At 45.3% G+C, this 15615-nt stretch overlaps 1 protein-coding gene across 1 annotated transcript in view; it reads left to right on the top strand.

Moving 5' to 3' along the window:
* The first annotated feature begins 228 nt into the window (after nucleotides 1-228).
* Nucleotides 229-15615, top strand: part of RAB11FIP1 (RAB11 family interacting protein 1) — a 39677-nt gene continuing 24290 nt past the window's right edge. Inside the window, exon 1 of the mRNA XM_056571530.1 lies at nucleotides 229-766. Coding sequence (XP_056427505.1) covers nucleotides 417-766 — 350 coding nt within the window. The 5' untranslated portion in view covers nucleotides 229-416. The remainder of the gene's footprint in view (nucleotides 767-15615) is intronic.

Here is a 15615-nt window from a genome sequence, read left to right as displayed (position 1 = left end):
GTTGCTATGGGCAACTGCACCACTCTTCCTCTGCACAGGTTTTGATAAATCTCCCCCTATCACTTTGTGCACTAAATAAAATTTGGGGCAAACAGTGCCAGGACACCAAATTACACGGTGCCCTGATATACATGGAAAACTAATAAACTTTATTTTACAGGAGTTTTGACCGCTTGTTAATAAAGTTGCTTCAGGACAAGTTGTTCTGAGCGAGAGCCCGCGCGCCCATCCTAATTGGCCGGCGGCTCGACCACGTGATGGCGGCCGTAACTAAGCGACCGCGGGATGCCGCAGGCAGCAGGTTGTCAGGGTGAGGTGGAGGAGGTCACGTCTCCCGGGAGACCCCGCCCACCTGTAGATACTTTATAATAGAACAGTCGCCGCCCCGCTCCGCACTCAGTAAAGCGGCAGGTATCATGTCTCTAGCTCAGCAGTCACAGACCTGGTTCCCCACACACGTCCAAGTCACCGTCCTACAAGCCAAAGCGCTGAGGTCAAAGGGCAAAGCGGGGACCAATGATGCCTACGCCATCATCCAGCTGGGGAAGGAGAAGTACTCGACCACCGTGGCCGAGAAGAGCCTGGCTCCGGTATGGAAGGAGGAAGCCAGCTTCGAGGTGCCCCTCCTGCATAAGAACAACCAGGAGCGCTGCACCGTGCACATCATCGTCATGCACCGGGCCCTGGTCGGGATGGACAAGTTCCTGGGACAGCTGGACCTCAACCTCTGGGACCTGCACCAGACCAAGAACCGCAGGAAGGTCCAGTAAGTATCGGCAGCCTCCCAATGTCATAGCAATACCATGTGGGTGAAGTCAACCAATCAGGGCTCAGCTCTCATTCCCCAGAGTCACTAAGAAATGAAAGAAGCAGTCTGATTGGTTGCTGTAGACCAGGCTTCCCCCATGTCTAGACAGCCAACAGCTGGGGGGCCAAAGGTTGGGGATCACTTCAATACTCAGTCAGGGCATGTGAAGGTCATAAAGAGCCCCAACTAATGACTTTGGTTGTCCAGGCATGCTGGAAGTTGTAGTCCGAAGGCTGTCTGGGCAAACTGGGAGTCATAGTTTTACAACAGCTATAGTCCCACAAGTTGGGGATCAAGTTTTAAACTCTTTCAAGAGTATAAAATGTATACATTAAAGTGTTCCTGTCACTTAAAAAAAGTCAAGTTTTGATTGGTCGGGGTCAACCAATTGTAAGAAGGAGCAGAAGGAAAAATGCAGCTGACTGAGACAATCCCATAGTCTTCCATTAGAAGTTTGTCTTGCTTAGCACACTCTTCTCCCAGCTGGTTTTAGCTATCGGTTGCAGTCTAAACACTCAGACGTCGACCAATCAAAACTTTTGACTTGTCGCTAAGATATGTTACAAGTTTCTTAAAGTGACAGTGCCCATTTAAAAAGAAAAAATGTGAACCCAGACTTGGTCTTGAAAAAGGTGTTTTCCATGCTAAATTCTGTTCCAACTTACTGGAGAAGTCTGGAATGATACAGTTCAGAGTCCCATTTCAGACTTCTCCCAGGAACCAGAACACTTGGAAAGAAGAATGGCTGCCTTTTAGACTAAGCAAATCAATGGCTGAATTATTAGATCTGGATTTGGGGAATCTTACTGCAGATTCACTCAACTCTACAAAGGAAATTCTACAAACGTGACCTGTTGGAAACTTGAGGACTGGCGATAAGAAATCCTGCTCTAGGAAGCATTAATGACTGTAAGACTAGGTTCACACTACAGAATTTCCACCTGTAATTCCGCTTTGAAATTGCAGGCAGAAATCCCACTTACTAAAATGTATAGCATAGTATAGTCAATGGGTTACCGTTCACAAATTCACACTTAGGAATTTGTGAAACGGAATTTATGAACAGAAAATCTGCTTGAAAATGTCTGCCTGAAGAATGGCGTTGCTCATTCTTCAGACGGAAATACTCGTGGAATTGCATTGCAGTCTATAGGAGACTGCATTGTCTGCACAGTCCTAGCACCTATTGATTCAATTGGCCATGGCCGCACTCAGAATCTCAGGACGGAAATTTTCTGCCCGGAGATTCCGCAGTATAAACCCAGCCTTAGGGTCTGTTCACACGGCAGAATTTCTGCTAGTGGAATTCCACCTGAAATTAAAGCCCATAGACTTCTATGGGAATCTGCACTCCCATTCACACTTCCGAATTCCTGCTTGTGAGATTCCATAAGCAGAAATTCAGAAGTGTGAATGGGAGTGCAGAATCCCATATAATTCTACATGAGCTTTAATTCCAGGTGGAATTCCGCTAGCGGAAATTCTGCCGTTTGAACAGTCCCTTAGGCTGGGTTCACACTCTGGAATCTCTGGGCAGAATTTCTGCCGGAGATCAAGCCGGCGGCACTAGAACCACGCGGACTGCATTGCCGTGCCCATAGGTGTCAATGCATTTCTGAGGAGACCTCCCAAAAGATCCACCCAGAAATGCATTGCCATCTATGGGGACGGCAATGCAATCCGCGTGGTCCTAGTGCCGACAGCTCGATCTCTGGCAGAAATTCAGCCCAGAGCTTCCGCAGCGTGTACCCAGCCTTACTCCTTCACCCCTCACCAATAGAAGTATGCTGCTGATCCCTTCACAGCGGGCAGTGCTGATCAGTATAAGGGTGAACGACTTTTAGTGCAACACCAAACAATGCATGATACTTGTGGGTGCAGATCATCTCCACTGGCATGTATTTTTATACAAATTTTTAATACCATGGCTTTGACTGAATCTGCACATTCTTGGCCTGTATATATTACTTTTATGTAGAGATGAGTGAAGTTACAGTAATTCGATTCAGCACAAATGTCACGGCTCGGCAGTTGATGACTTTAGCCTGCATAAATGAGTTCAGCTTTCAGGTGCTCCGGTGGGCTGGAAAAGGTGGATACAGTCCTAGGAGACTCTTTCTTAGGACTGTATTCACCTTTTTCCAGCCCACCGGAGCACCTGAAAGCTGAACTAATTTATGCAGGCTAAAGTCAGCAACCGCCGAGCCGAGAAGTTTGTGCTGAATCCACTTACTTCGCTGTAACTTCGCTCATCTTTACTTTTATGCATTGGGAAGCAAGGAGGTCATGCATTCAGTGGCATAACCCCAGGTATAGGTTGTATGGTTGCTCTCTGCCAGTAGAATTTGTGCCACTCTTCATGGGCTGCCAGTCTTTTAGAGTTGGAAGTGGATTGAGATCCTGTCATTTTATTTGATACTTTGCTGTCATTAATAGTAATTATGAATGCAATAGAAGATGCTGACTATACAGTGATTCTTCCCAGGGCAATGTTTCAGGTGACGGGTGTGACTGTGCGTCATCTACATTCTGCCAGTTCATGATGAAATGTAAAACTCCAAAATATCTAGAGCCTAAAACACTCTTGTACAATGGTGGAAAGTCAATGTTCCGGAGTTGGCAAGCAAACTATTGATGAAATGCATTTATTATAGTTTAGAAAATCTCCTTTATTTTAAGAATCCAAGTGGGTATTACCCGGAAATATTTGTCATCACTGAGTGATCACATTCCTCTCTGGGAATTATAGTGTATGACAGCAGTGCTGGACAGTCTGCATGCTTGAAGCCTCATCCATTATACTTGACTGACTGGCCATACTGGTTTCTGTAATGAGTACGATCATGGGGGTGCTCTCTTTCACTGGACTGGAAATGTTTGATCTCTGGGGATCCAATTGCTGGGACCTTTTTTCAAAGGGGTGCTTTGGCAGTCCTTTAGACAATGAATGGACCATTGTTCAGAAGCTTCATCCTTCTTGTACTTTGGATGTGTTGCAGACATTTATTCTTCCATAGAGAACCAGGGTGTGTGGTGTCTTTTTGTAACAAGAGAGAATACGTTTTCTGGTTGTTGTGGCCAACCTTTTCAGTCTCGGCGAAGCCTTTGGGGGAAGAAAAAAAAATTCACGGGGAACCCCTACCGAAGTTGACGAGCAAAAGAGAGAGAAAAAAAATGTACAATTACAGTGCTGCTTTATACAGAAACTCACACGTGATGTCTTCTAAAATCAGCGTAGTTTCCTTCTCTTCTCCATCTGGTCTGCGCCGTCAATTTCTTCCAGCCTTCACCGTTAAACTTGCAAAACAAACCTATTAGGCTCCACACTTTACCAGCATCAGCCTCCAGATTCCCCTTTTTAGAAGTGAGGAGGAATACTGGGGCGTATAGGTGTAAAGGGGTAACAATGGTGCAGGAAGGTACATATGGGAGACAGAGGGGTGTTGGGTGTACAGGGGTGACAGAGTACAGGGTGACAGATGGTTGTAGAAGAGTGTATGAGTGACGGGGGTGACAGAGGGGTGTTGGGGGTGACAGAGTGGTGTACATGGATGACAGGGGGTGTAGGGGTTAAAGAGGGGTGGACAGGAGCGACAAAGGGACAGAAGGGTAAATAGTGGGGGTTGAACATTGGTGATAGGGGGGTGGTGAACATGGGTGACTGGGGCGGAAAGGGTTAAAGGGGGTGACAGAGGGGTGGTGAACATGGGTGACGGGTGGACATGGATGACCGGAAAGTGGACAAGGGTGAAAGGGGGTAACAGGTGTGACAAAGGGGGGTGGACAGGGGTGACATAGGGGAGAGGGTGCACTACCTTAATTGAGCTGAGCCGTCCCTCTGCGGCGGGCCGGGTAACATCAGGCCGGCCGGGAACAATCCGGTGCACTAACCCCATTGCATTCAACCACTCCCGGCCTGCGCGCCTGTGACTCACTCACGGTGATGCAGGGTGGAGGGGGGCGCTGTGTGTGCAGTGTGCACGTACACAAAATGTGCACTCAGGGTTCCTTCAGAACCCCCCCCCACACTGCCGTGATGCGCAGGCCAGGGTGGGAGATTTAAAAAAAAAAAAAAATTCTCCTGCTGATACCACGGAACCCCTGCCTGCAGTTCTTGACGGAACCCCAAGCCTTTAGAGAAATGTTTTAGTTTCTGTACACTATGTAGTATGAAAAGAACGAAGGGGAAATGACAACACTGTGTCCGCAAACAATAGAAGGTCAATATATGTATTTACTGAGGCTTCCTGCTCCCTGCAGGGTGGTTAATGTGTAATCTCCTTATCCCCTCAGATGTGGGCACGTGCCTGGAGTGTATGTTATATATCCAGAGACCTATATTTCTTATGTCTGCACAGAGACATGAAGTGGCTTCTATTTGGCGTCTAGAGTTACCTGAAGGGTGGGTGAATATAGCAGGTGCAGAGGGGTAACCCGATCACGACATTATTAAATCATGGGTTTGAGTAGACAGAAACCACAAAAGAACTCAGACAGATAACATGGAAGTCTTCTGCTCAAAAGGATTAACCAATTTTATGTAAGAAACCACTTATTCATTGTGTAGCAGTGTTTCCAAACCAGTGTGCCTCCAGCTGCTACAAAACTCCAAATCTCAGCATGCCCGGACAGCCTTTATTTTTTTTCTCTCCTTGGTTAAAATACGAACTGCACTGCAATAGTCTATAATGCTTGTACCTCCTTGACTAGTCAGCTTCTTCTGCTAAGGATTGAAGCTGGTATGTAATTGTCCTCTAGCATTCAGGGGGTGCCCCCTCCCATAGACTTGCATTGAGGGGTCGTGACCATGACATCACGTGGGGCATGGCCGACCCCCGCAGGGCGAAAACAGCATTTGGAACATTTTTTTCCGAACGCTGGCCAGTGGAGTACCCCTTTAAACATGTTTAAATTACTTCTATTTAAAAATCTTAATTCTTCCAGTACTTATCTGCTGCTGTATGCTACAGAGCAAGTTCTTTTTTCTTTAATGTCTTTAATTACTTTGCTGTCTGACCACAGTGCTCTCTTCTGACACCTCTGTCCGTGCCAGGAACTGTCCAGACCAGGAAGAAATCCCAATAGCAAACCTCTCCTGCTCCAGACAGTTCCTGAGATGGACAGAGGTGTCAGCAGAGAGCACTGTGGTCAGACTGGAAAAAACTACACAACTTCCCCTGGAGCATACAGCAGCTGATAAGTTGATAAGTACTGGAAGGATTAAGATTTTTAAACAGAAGTAATTTACACATCTGTTTAATTTTCTGGCACCAGTTGATTAAAAAAAATAAGTTTTCTACCAGAGTACCCCTGTGATGAAGTGAAGTTTACTGAACAGAATGTTCCAAAGCAGGCAGAACCTTAATCTGATGTGAAAAGGCAACTTGTTAGGAATGAAACCTTTAATCCTCTTAAGGCGGACACGGTGCAGAGTAGCCGTCTGAGCAGAGTCCTGGACACAGGAGTGTCATTCTGTAACAGTGCCCATAAAGTATGGTCAGTGTGTTCTTTCTATGGTCTACATGAGATGGTATTCTGTAAGGACACTATATTTAGGGCGCTACATTTCCTGTTTGATAAACATTCAAGCCTATATCCTCTAGTGTCTTATCAAGAGCTGCGTGTACTGTCAGACATGATACCCCTCCACCCACTCCATCAGGTTGTCAACTATGTCCCCTACATCGGTCTCCTCAAAAAATGGAGGTTACTGACTTTCATCTGTTTTAGTTTATTGCACGTGCCAGTAGGGCAAAAAAGTATAATGGCAGAAACCAGTATGTAGAAGAAGCAAAGAACCAGTCCTCAAGTTCTCTACAGTATGAGTATCACTTGTTTCAATAGTAGGGGAGGGGAGAAGGGGTAGAACCTATATGGGAGTCACTGGTGATTAATCTTGCTTGTTGGTTATGCAGCCCTCATATTGGTTCAGGTTGTTGCCCAGGATCTGTGGGTAACTACTCTGGTTCTGGTGACAACCACTGTTGTACATAATAATGTCCACTAATAATGTGCATGTAAATAAACACCTACATTTTATAAGGCACTAAATCCTACCATTTTCTAATATACTCTAATTCCCATATGAGCCAGACCTTAAGAATTCGTATCGGCCACATACAGTCAGTCTTTTTATATACCTAGTTGTACGGTGACTGGGAAGAACTACTGGTGTGGATGTTGGGATCCCGCCTTGTGTAACCATTACCTCTCTACCACGCCCAGTGTGACTGTACGTACTGAGCACAACATGGCTGCGTGAGTCACCTATTACGTGCAGTAAGTGGGAAGATTTAGAAGAGGGTAAAGGGTGACTGCATAAAATAGACAGCTGGTAATTTTATATTAAGGTTTTAAAGGGGTTTTCCTAATTTTTACATTTTTTTTTTTTTTTTTAATAAAGCAAACAGTAGCACCTGTTCATAGGTTGTGTGCAATGTTACATCTCGGCCCCATTGACATAATTGAGCTAACACATCCCACGGACAAGCCTTACATTGTTGTGTGGGCTCATGCAAATGAACAGGATGAAGCTACAAGGAGCACGGAACCTAGAAAGAAGGGTAACACAAGATACATCTACCTACACGGCGTTCAGGTTTCTGACATTCCTGCAGAAATCCTGTAGACAACATAAGAGATCTGTTCCTCTTTTAGCTGGAGAAAAATTGTGTATTACCTAGCCTGCTCCTCCTGCCTCTGTCCGTATTACCTAGCCTGCTCCTCCTGCCTCTGTCCGTATTACCTAGCCTGCTCCTCCTGCCTCTGTCCGTATTACCTAGCCTGCTCCTCCTGCCTCTGTCCGTATTACCTAGCCTGCTCCTCCTGCCTCTGTCGGTATTACCTAGCCTGCTCCTCCTGCCTCTGTCCGTATTACCTAGCCTGCTCCTCCTGCCTCTGTCGGTATTACCTAGCCTGCTCCTCCTGCCTCTGTCCGTATTACCTAGCCTGCTCCTCCTGCCTCTGTCCGTATTACCTAGCCTGCTCCTCCTGCCTCTGTCCGTATTACCTAGCCTGCTCCTCCTGCCTCTGTCGGTATTACCTAGCCTGCTCCTCCTGCCTCTGTCGGTATTACCTAGCCTGCTCCTCCTGCCTCTGTCGGTATTACCTAGCCTGCTCCTCCTGCCTCTGTCGGTATTACCTAGCCTGCTCCTCCTGCCTCTGTCGGTATTACCTAGCCTGCTCCTCCTGCCTCTGTCCGTATTACCTAGCCTGCTCCTCCTGCCTCTGTCCGTATTACCTAGCCTGCTCCTCCTGCCTCTGTCCGTATTACCTAGCCTGCTCCTCCTGCCTCTGTCCGTATTACCTAGCCTGCTCCTCCTGCCTCTGTCCGTATTACCTAGCCTGCTCCTCCTGCCTCTGTCCGTATTACCTAGCCTGCTCCTCCTGCCTCTGTCGGTATTACCTAGCCTGCTCCTCCTGCCTCTGTCCGTATTACCTAGCCTGCTCCTCCTGCCTCTGTCCGTATTACCTAGCCTGCTCCTCCTGCCTCTGTCCGTATTACCTAGCCTGCTCCTCCTGCCTCTGTCGGTATTACCTAGCCTGCTCCTCCTGCCTCTGTCGGTATTACCTAGCCTGCTCCTCCTGCCTCTGTCGGTATTACCTAGCCTGCTCCTCCTGCCTCTGTCGGTATTACCTAGCCTGCTCCTCCTGCCTCTGTCGGTATTACCTAGCCTGCTCCTCCTGCCTCTGTCGGTATTACCTAGCCTGCTCCTCCTGCCTCTGTCGGTATTACCTAGCCTGCTCCTCCTGCCTCTGTCCGTATTACCTAGCCTGCTCCTCCTGCCTCTGTCCGTATTACCTAGCCTGCTCCTCCTGCCTCTGTCCGTATTACCTAGCCTGCTCCTCCTGCCTCTGTCCCCTGATCAGCACTTCCCGGTGTCAGTCAATCAACCAGTCAATCGCTTTTACAGAAAAAGAGACCAAGAAATGCTGCACAGCAGGACCAGCCTCCTTTTTTGGGTTTTTTCTTTTTAAATTTTTATTTTTTCTTCCTCAGCTTGGCCACATTTCAGTGTAAAAAATCTTTATGTACACTACAGACAGGGCAGAGGGGAGAGGCTCCTGCTGAAGTTACTTGGCTTACAGCCAGATACAGCAAAGTGATGAAGAGGAGAGTCGTGGCCGAGCTCTTGGAACACATAGGAAATATTTTTAAATTGTTACATTAGACAAGGTAGGATCAAGGAAAAGTAGACATGTGGAGGAGGATATAGAGATATATAATTTTATTTTGTGGACTTATTTGTTTACTTTTCTTTTTAAAGAAGACAATTTAGGACTCAAGTGTTGTGAAGTATTGGTTTTCTCTGAGGCAACCATGGGTGAGGGTCATGCAGACTTCATCTTGTTGGTGTATCATGTCAAGCTCTGCGTGTAAGTAAGTGTCTTTTGGCCAGCCCGATCTGCACTTGTTAGCTTAAGAACCCTGAGTAAGGTTTTGTTCATGTTGGAGACAGAAGCTCCATTTAGGGCTTTCTTCGCAGATTCTATTAGGGTAACTGGTCAAAAAGAGACTGCAATATTTTTATTCAGTCAGATTTGTGTGAAATGATGGAAACCCATTTAAAGGGGTACTCTGCCCCCTAGACAGCTTATCCGCTATCCAAAGGATAGGGGATGAGATGTCTGATTGCGGGGATTCCGCCTCTGAGAACCCCACGATCTCTCCTGCAGCACCCCCTGTCATCTGGTGCATGGAGTGAGCTTAGCTCCGTGCCTGATGACTGGCGATGCAGGGGCCGGAGGATCGTGATTTCATGATCTCGCCGCCTTGATGTCATGATCCTCCAGCCCCTGCATCGCCAGTCATCAGGCACGGAGCTAAGCTCACTCCATGCACCAGATGACAGGGGGTGCTGTAGGAGAGATCGCGGGACCCCCCCCTGAGATCAGACATCTTGTCCCCTATCCTTTGGATAGGGGGATTAAGATGTCTAGGGGCGGAGTACCCCTTTAAGTTACCGGGGTCTCGAGATCCCTTGGTATCTGTCATGCAGCTGTCCATCCAGCGGAGCCTCCGACACAGGTGTGAACTTAGTATAATTCAAGTCATTTATCTGGGCAGTGGAAATTCACATTGGTTTCTAACTACCATAATTTAGTTGTATAGAACAGAAGCTGCTGTACAGAACAGACATCATGTCATGTCTAATTATAGTAAAACGCCTCAGTGTAAAGCATTTTGTTATATAACTTGATTTCATTCATCGTTCTGTGTACAGGTGTGCCTGGGTTATAAATAAGCTGCGCATTGAATAGACCCGTGTTCACACCTTTGTGTTTACGGAGCTATAATAAGGCGCTCAGTAACAGCAGTGGGCGCCGCCTCATGGTATCTGCTGGTTGTTGATACCAGTTACACAATTGAGTGTCCTGTCTTGTGACGCAGGTAACGGGTTTCACCACATTCCTTCTGGCCTTGACATCATCCAGAGCTTCACGTCTTTGTGCTTGGCGCACTTGTTTTATAGCTGCTAGATCCTGCCTGCTACTTTACTCAAGCTTCTTCTTTGGTATTTTTGCAGCCTTCCATAAACTTTGTATTCTTAGAAAGGTAAAACAGGAAATTGCTCCCAAACATGACAAAATAAAGAATGAAATGTATCTCTTAAGAGGCGTAAAATGTTTCTGATGACCTTTCTTTGAATTTACAGAACCAAAGCCTCCAAGTTCTTAGTATCTATGATGACACTTTACATCATAGGTCCTTTCTTTTCTCAGTTGTTACCTGTGGTAACATAAGGATCGGGCATATGGAAATCTGTCCTCCGATCCTTTTCCCGGTCATTGGGTGGAATAGATCAAACTTAGACACCTCGATGCACATTAGATGGTTGTCTGGTCCTGCTAAAGTTTGGTGTATTGCCACCTTTAGATCCAGACTGTCCCCATGACAACTCTTCACGTGTGTTTTCCCCGTAGTACAACTTCAGACATGGGCTTGTAACATCAAATGATTGCTACGTAGAAGATTGCGCAAAATATTCTTTACTTAATATATATTAAATGGCTTTTTTTTTTTGTGTGGGTGATAGGCTTTCTTTACAGTAGCTTATATTTATATTTATTTATTATTGATTTGTACCCATAGTGTCCCTATGACAAGACTACAGTACTTGGAAAGAGAATATTGTCATGGCAGCATATAACTTCAATCCATGACCTGAGTCTATTTATTAGGCCTTCTTCACCCCTAGTCCTGTTTCCAGTGGGACCATCATGGTCCTTCTTAGACCTCCTTTTTCTGTAGATTTTTGGATTATCTCTAGGAGAAGAAACCGCTGCAATGAACTGACACAAAATAAACCATGGGAGTTCCCAATGTGATTTCCATCTAGTCCTAAGTTTCTAGAATACATCTATGAAACCCCATTCTGTAGCCCGGATCAGGTGTTTGTGAGCACTTAGTCCAGCTCCTTATGTGAGCCATTGTTTATTAAATTAGACATTTGAATTGACCTTTCTAGACAGCTTTTTGGACTTAGAGCTGAGTCTGTAAGCTGTTTTCCAGTAACCCTGAGAGGCTTATCTTTCCTTTCGCTCATTGAATGTCAATGTTTGGTTATGGGCACCTCCCCCAGACATTCCAACCAGACTACATCCATATACTGTGCGAAAACAAGCCTGGCATCTAGAACATCTTATCACCAGCTCTGCAGTCACCTTCATGATGGAAGCCGCTGTGTAACCCCTAGATGACCAGACACCTACTAGAATACTTGACCGTTGGTCTTATATTTTAGTAGGCCAATACATTATTTTTTATTTCTGTGGGTAATTTTAGACACTGTACATTTTGGCTCACACTACAGAAATCCAGTCTAGAGATTCCAAGTGTGGCCAACGCGGACTAAATCAGTCAGTGCTGGGACCGCACGGACATTGGCATCTCAATAGACAGCAGTGTCTGCGGCGCGTATTTGGCCAGAACATTGTTCAAGTTCAATATTCAGCCGGATTTTTTAGATTGGAATTTTTGGGTGGAAATTCTGCGCAATGTAACTGGGTTAACCAAAAGGAATTTCCGACCAAAGTTCTGGCCAGAAATTCTGTAGTGTGAACCCGGCCTTAGGTTGGCTCAGGTGTGGTCCAGACATTAGGACCTCAGTACTGCGTTCAGCACGAAATCCTGTACTCCTTTTTAGGGTGCGTTCACACGCTAGTAACTAGCAGCGGGTTTCCAGCTGCGGGAAACGCACTCAGAGTTACCTTACCATTCATTTGAATGGGTCTGCGGACAGTCCGCAAATCTGACACTATTGCGGACTGTCTGTGGACCGATTTTAAATCAATGGTAGCGTAACTCGCAACGGGAAACCCGCTGCTAGTAATAGCGTGTGAACGCACCCTTAAGGGGAATCTGTCAGCAGTTTTGAGTCCACATTATTGGACCAGATATAGAGAACGGGTAGACATATCGTGGCTGCATTCAGGGCTGGCCTTGGGTAGACGGCAAGTCATAAAAATAATAATAAAAAAAATTAAGAAATACTGTAAAAGCATATTGCTCCTGCTTGTACACGTTATAAAGAGTTGTAGTGTCGTCACCAGATGTACAGTGAGACTTCCAGTCTCCCACAGCGCTATGAAAATCTGATTTGGCGCCTGGAATAAATATTGGGGAGTGTGCGCATATACTGCAATGAGTATTCTGCTAATAATTTGTGTTACCCACATAACCCCTTAGGGGACAAAATACTGTGTTCTTAACATGTCCCCAATAATAGTCCCCTTAGTGGCTCCCACACAGTGTGTCTCCTTTCGTGCCCCCAAACATAGTATCATGCACTTTTAGTGCCCCCACACAGTACTGCAAAATTTAAAGGGGTTATCCACCATAAGGTGATTTTAGTAGGTACCTGTTTTTTGTTTTTTCTTCCTTTTTCAGGTTTGCATGGTCTGTTAGGCCACTTTTGTCACTGTTTAAATGAATTCTTATGTATCTTTGTCCTTCATTCCATGCACATTCTACCCTATCATAGCCAGGAGTGGCATTTATGCGAATTAGAGTCAATTGTTCATCATTTACTCTTCCCCCCCCTGCCGTGCAGTGTGATTCTGTGGGGCAGGGAGGGTGCTGTTTTTACATAATCCATTTTGATTGTATTTTTAATAAAGTGTGATTTATTTTTGCATAATCTGTCTAGTGCTTTTTGGGGTATATTGGTCAGTTTGGTTGATACATCTCTGCAACATGTAACACATAAGCTGCCCAAGTCCTTATGGCAGTGTTTTTCAAACAGTGTGTCTCCAGCTGTTGAAAAACTACAACCCCCAGCATGGCCGGACAGCCTTCGGCTGTCCGGCCATGCTGGAAGTTGTAGTTTTGCAACAGCTGGAGACACATTGTTTGAAAAACACTGCCATAAGGACCACTGTTGGCAGCTCCCCATCCTCACGTATAGCTTATGGACCCGGTTTATTTTAGAGACTACTTCCACATGTATAAATTTTAATCTAACCTCACTGTATTCCAGTGCTTGAGCTTTTTTGCTCCGGCGCATGCTATACTGTATTGCCTGTGTCTACCTCTATGTTCTCTGGACGCTTCTCTTTAGAGCTGGGCAGCTAGTCAGCGAATTTCTGGCAGCAGCACTTTTGTAGGGGTCTGCACTGTATACAGAGCTGGCAATTCTCGCTGCGAACATTTATCCAGCTTTCTAATACTTTTGTATACAGCTGGAGTTCTGCTTTCACACAGCTGGAAATTGCTACAGTGTATCGGTGTAAGCGGTTCTCTGATAGCTTAATATGACCACATTATACATTTCTCCGCAGGCAAGCTGCTCCTAGTTACAACTAGCTCTTATCAGTTGTGAGCACCATATGGTCAAGACTACAAAACAAGATAATAATAATAAAATTATTATTATATTATTATATTAATAATATATAATAAATTATTAATAATAATAAAATATATAATAATAATAATAATACTGATGACTGGGGTACTGTGCCGGAGATCGTGGAGGTTCCCAGTGGCGGGACTCCCACCAGACATCTTATCTCCTATCCTTTTGGATATGGGATAAGATGTTTTACGGCGGAGTACCCATTGAAGAACCAATATAAACTCCGGAGTTATGAGCGGCATTCTGCTTTTTAAGGCTATAATTTCCAGGCAGAGATTCCAGAGACAGTGGGCGCCGGCAGAACATGCCACCACTAGAACCACTCTGAAATGTGCCCTCACAGACTGCAATGCATTTCCGAGTGGAATCCACAGAAAGGATAGACATCACTATTCTTTCTGTGAACCCTGGAATCAGGATTTCCCAGAATTGGGAAAATACAGTGTGCGCAGTGCAGCAAAATCCCTTTGAAATCAATGGTACTCTGCTGCAGTGGAATTCTCAAGCGGAATATTCCTGTGCAATTCTCCTCAGAAATTCTGCCGTGTGAACATGGCCATAGACTCAACCCGGAATTGGCTTTCATTTCGCATGGAATTATACAGCGGAAACAAGTGCCGGCCCATTGACCAGTGGAATTCCACTAGTGGATTCTGCCAAAAGAATTAACATGTTCATTTCTTTGAAAGTTCTATTACCATAAAACTTCCGAAATGTGCACAGAGCAGCAGGATCCCATTGACAACAATGGGATTCTGCTGCAAGTAAAATTCTGTTTGGGTGGTTTTCCATAGTGTACATGGCCTTATCCTCCGATACTGATGACCTCTTCGGAAATCGGTAACCCCACCGATCAACTGATAGACAGGACCAAGCACTGCAGCCTCTTCATTGTTTACCAGACACAGCTCTATACACTTTGTAGTGGCTGTGCCTGGTACTGCAACTGTGACCTATTCAGTTTTCTTGACTGAATGGGGACATAGCTGCAGTACCAAGTGCAGCCACTACAAAACATATGGTGCTGTGTCTGGTAAATAATACAGTGGGTGCAGTGCCCACCCACAGTCAGACCCTCACCAACGTGATATTGATAACCTATCATAAGGAAAACTTTTTTCATCTGGGCGAGCCACAATGGAGCCGGGTGAAAAAATAAAACTGGAAAAATTCAGTGGTGCTTTGCATGTTCGCTGTGAACTGCTTGTCATGCAGTATTTCCCTGGCACATACCTAGTTTACGTCAGTGGGTTGAGGATGATAGAGATCAGTGTATTTTTAGCTGTGGTGGTTACATTGTCATGTAGGGTGTGACATTATAAAGAGGCCAGACTTCATATATCTGATATTACTCATCACATCACACCATTTATGTACGATCCTGTGAGATGTGTGTACATAGCAGCACGTGAATGTTTGTGTATGTGGGTTGGGCAATCTGTTTTGTTAACTTTATTTTTTTTAATTTTTTTTTTTTGTGTGTGTGTATAATATAAATAAATATATTTTTTCATAGAAATACAGCAACAAAAAAATAGATTGCATGTAGAATATTTTAACCCAAACAAATTAAGCTAGGGCTGCACGATATACCCATATGGGCCCCTGAGAAAATTTACGATTACCTAGGGAGGCAGCCTGACACCATATCACTCACGCAGGGTCAGTGTTTCCCAACCAGGGTGCCTCCAGCTGTTGCAAAACTACAATCCGCAGCATGCCCAGACAGCCAAAGGCTTTCCAGGCATGCTGGGAGTTGTAGTTTTGCAAGCATGTTTCCACTGCGCTCTGGCACAACAATCATGGGTGAGATTTGAAATGGGAGGGAGATGTGAAATTGGGGGATAGAAATAAAATGGGGGAGACATGAAATTGGGTGATTTCACCCTTTGTTATATCAGTTTCAGTGTTAACCCCCATAATTGGAATCGCACATTTCCCCCAAATCGT

Source organism: Hyla sarda, chromosome 4, assembly GCF_029499605.1.
Source record: "Hyla sarda isolate aHylSar1 chromosome 4, aHylSar1.hap1, whole genome shotgun sequence".
Lineage (NCBI taxonomy): Eukaryota > Metazoa > Chordata > Amphibia > Anura > Hylidae > Hyla > Hyla sarda.
Note: the sequence above shows the minus strand (reverse complement) of the source record. Positions and strands in the feature narration are given on the sequence as shown.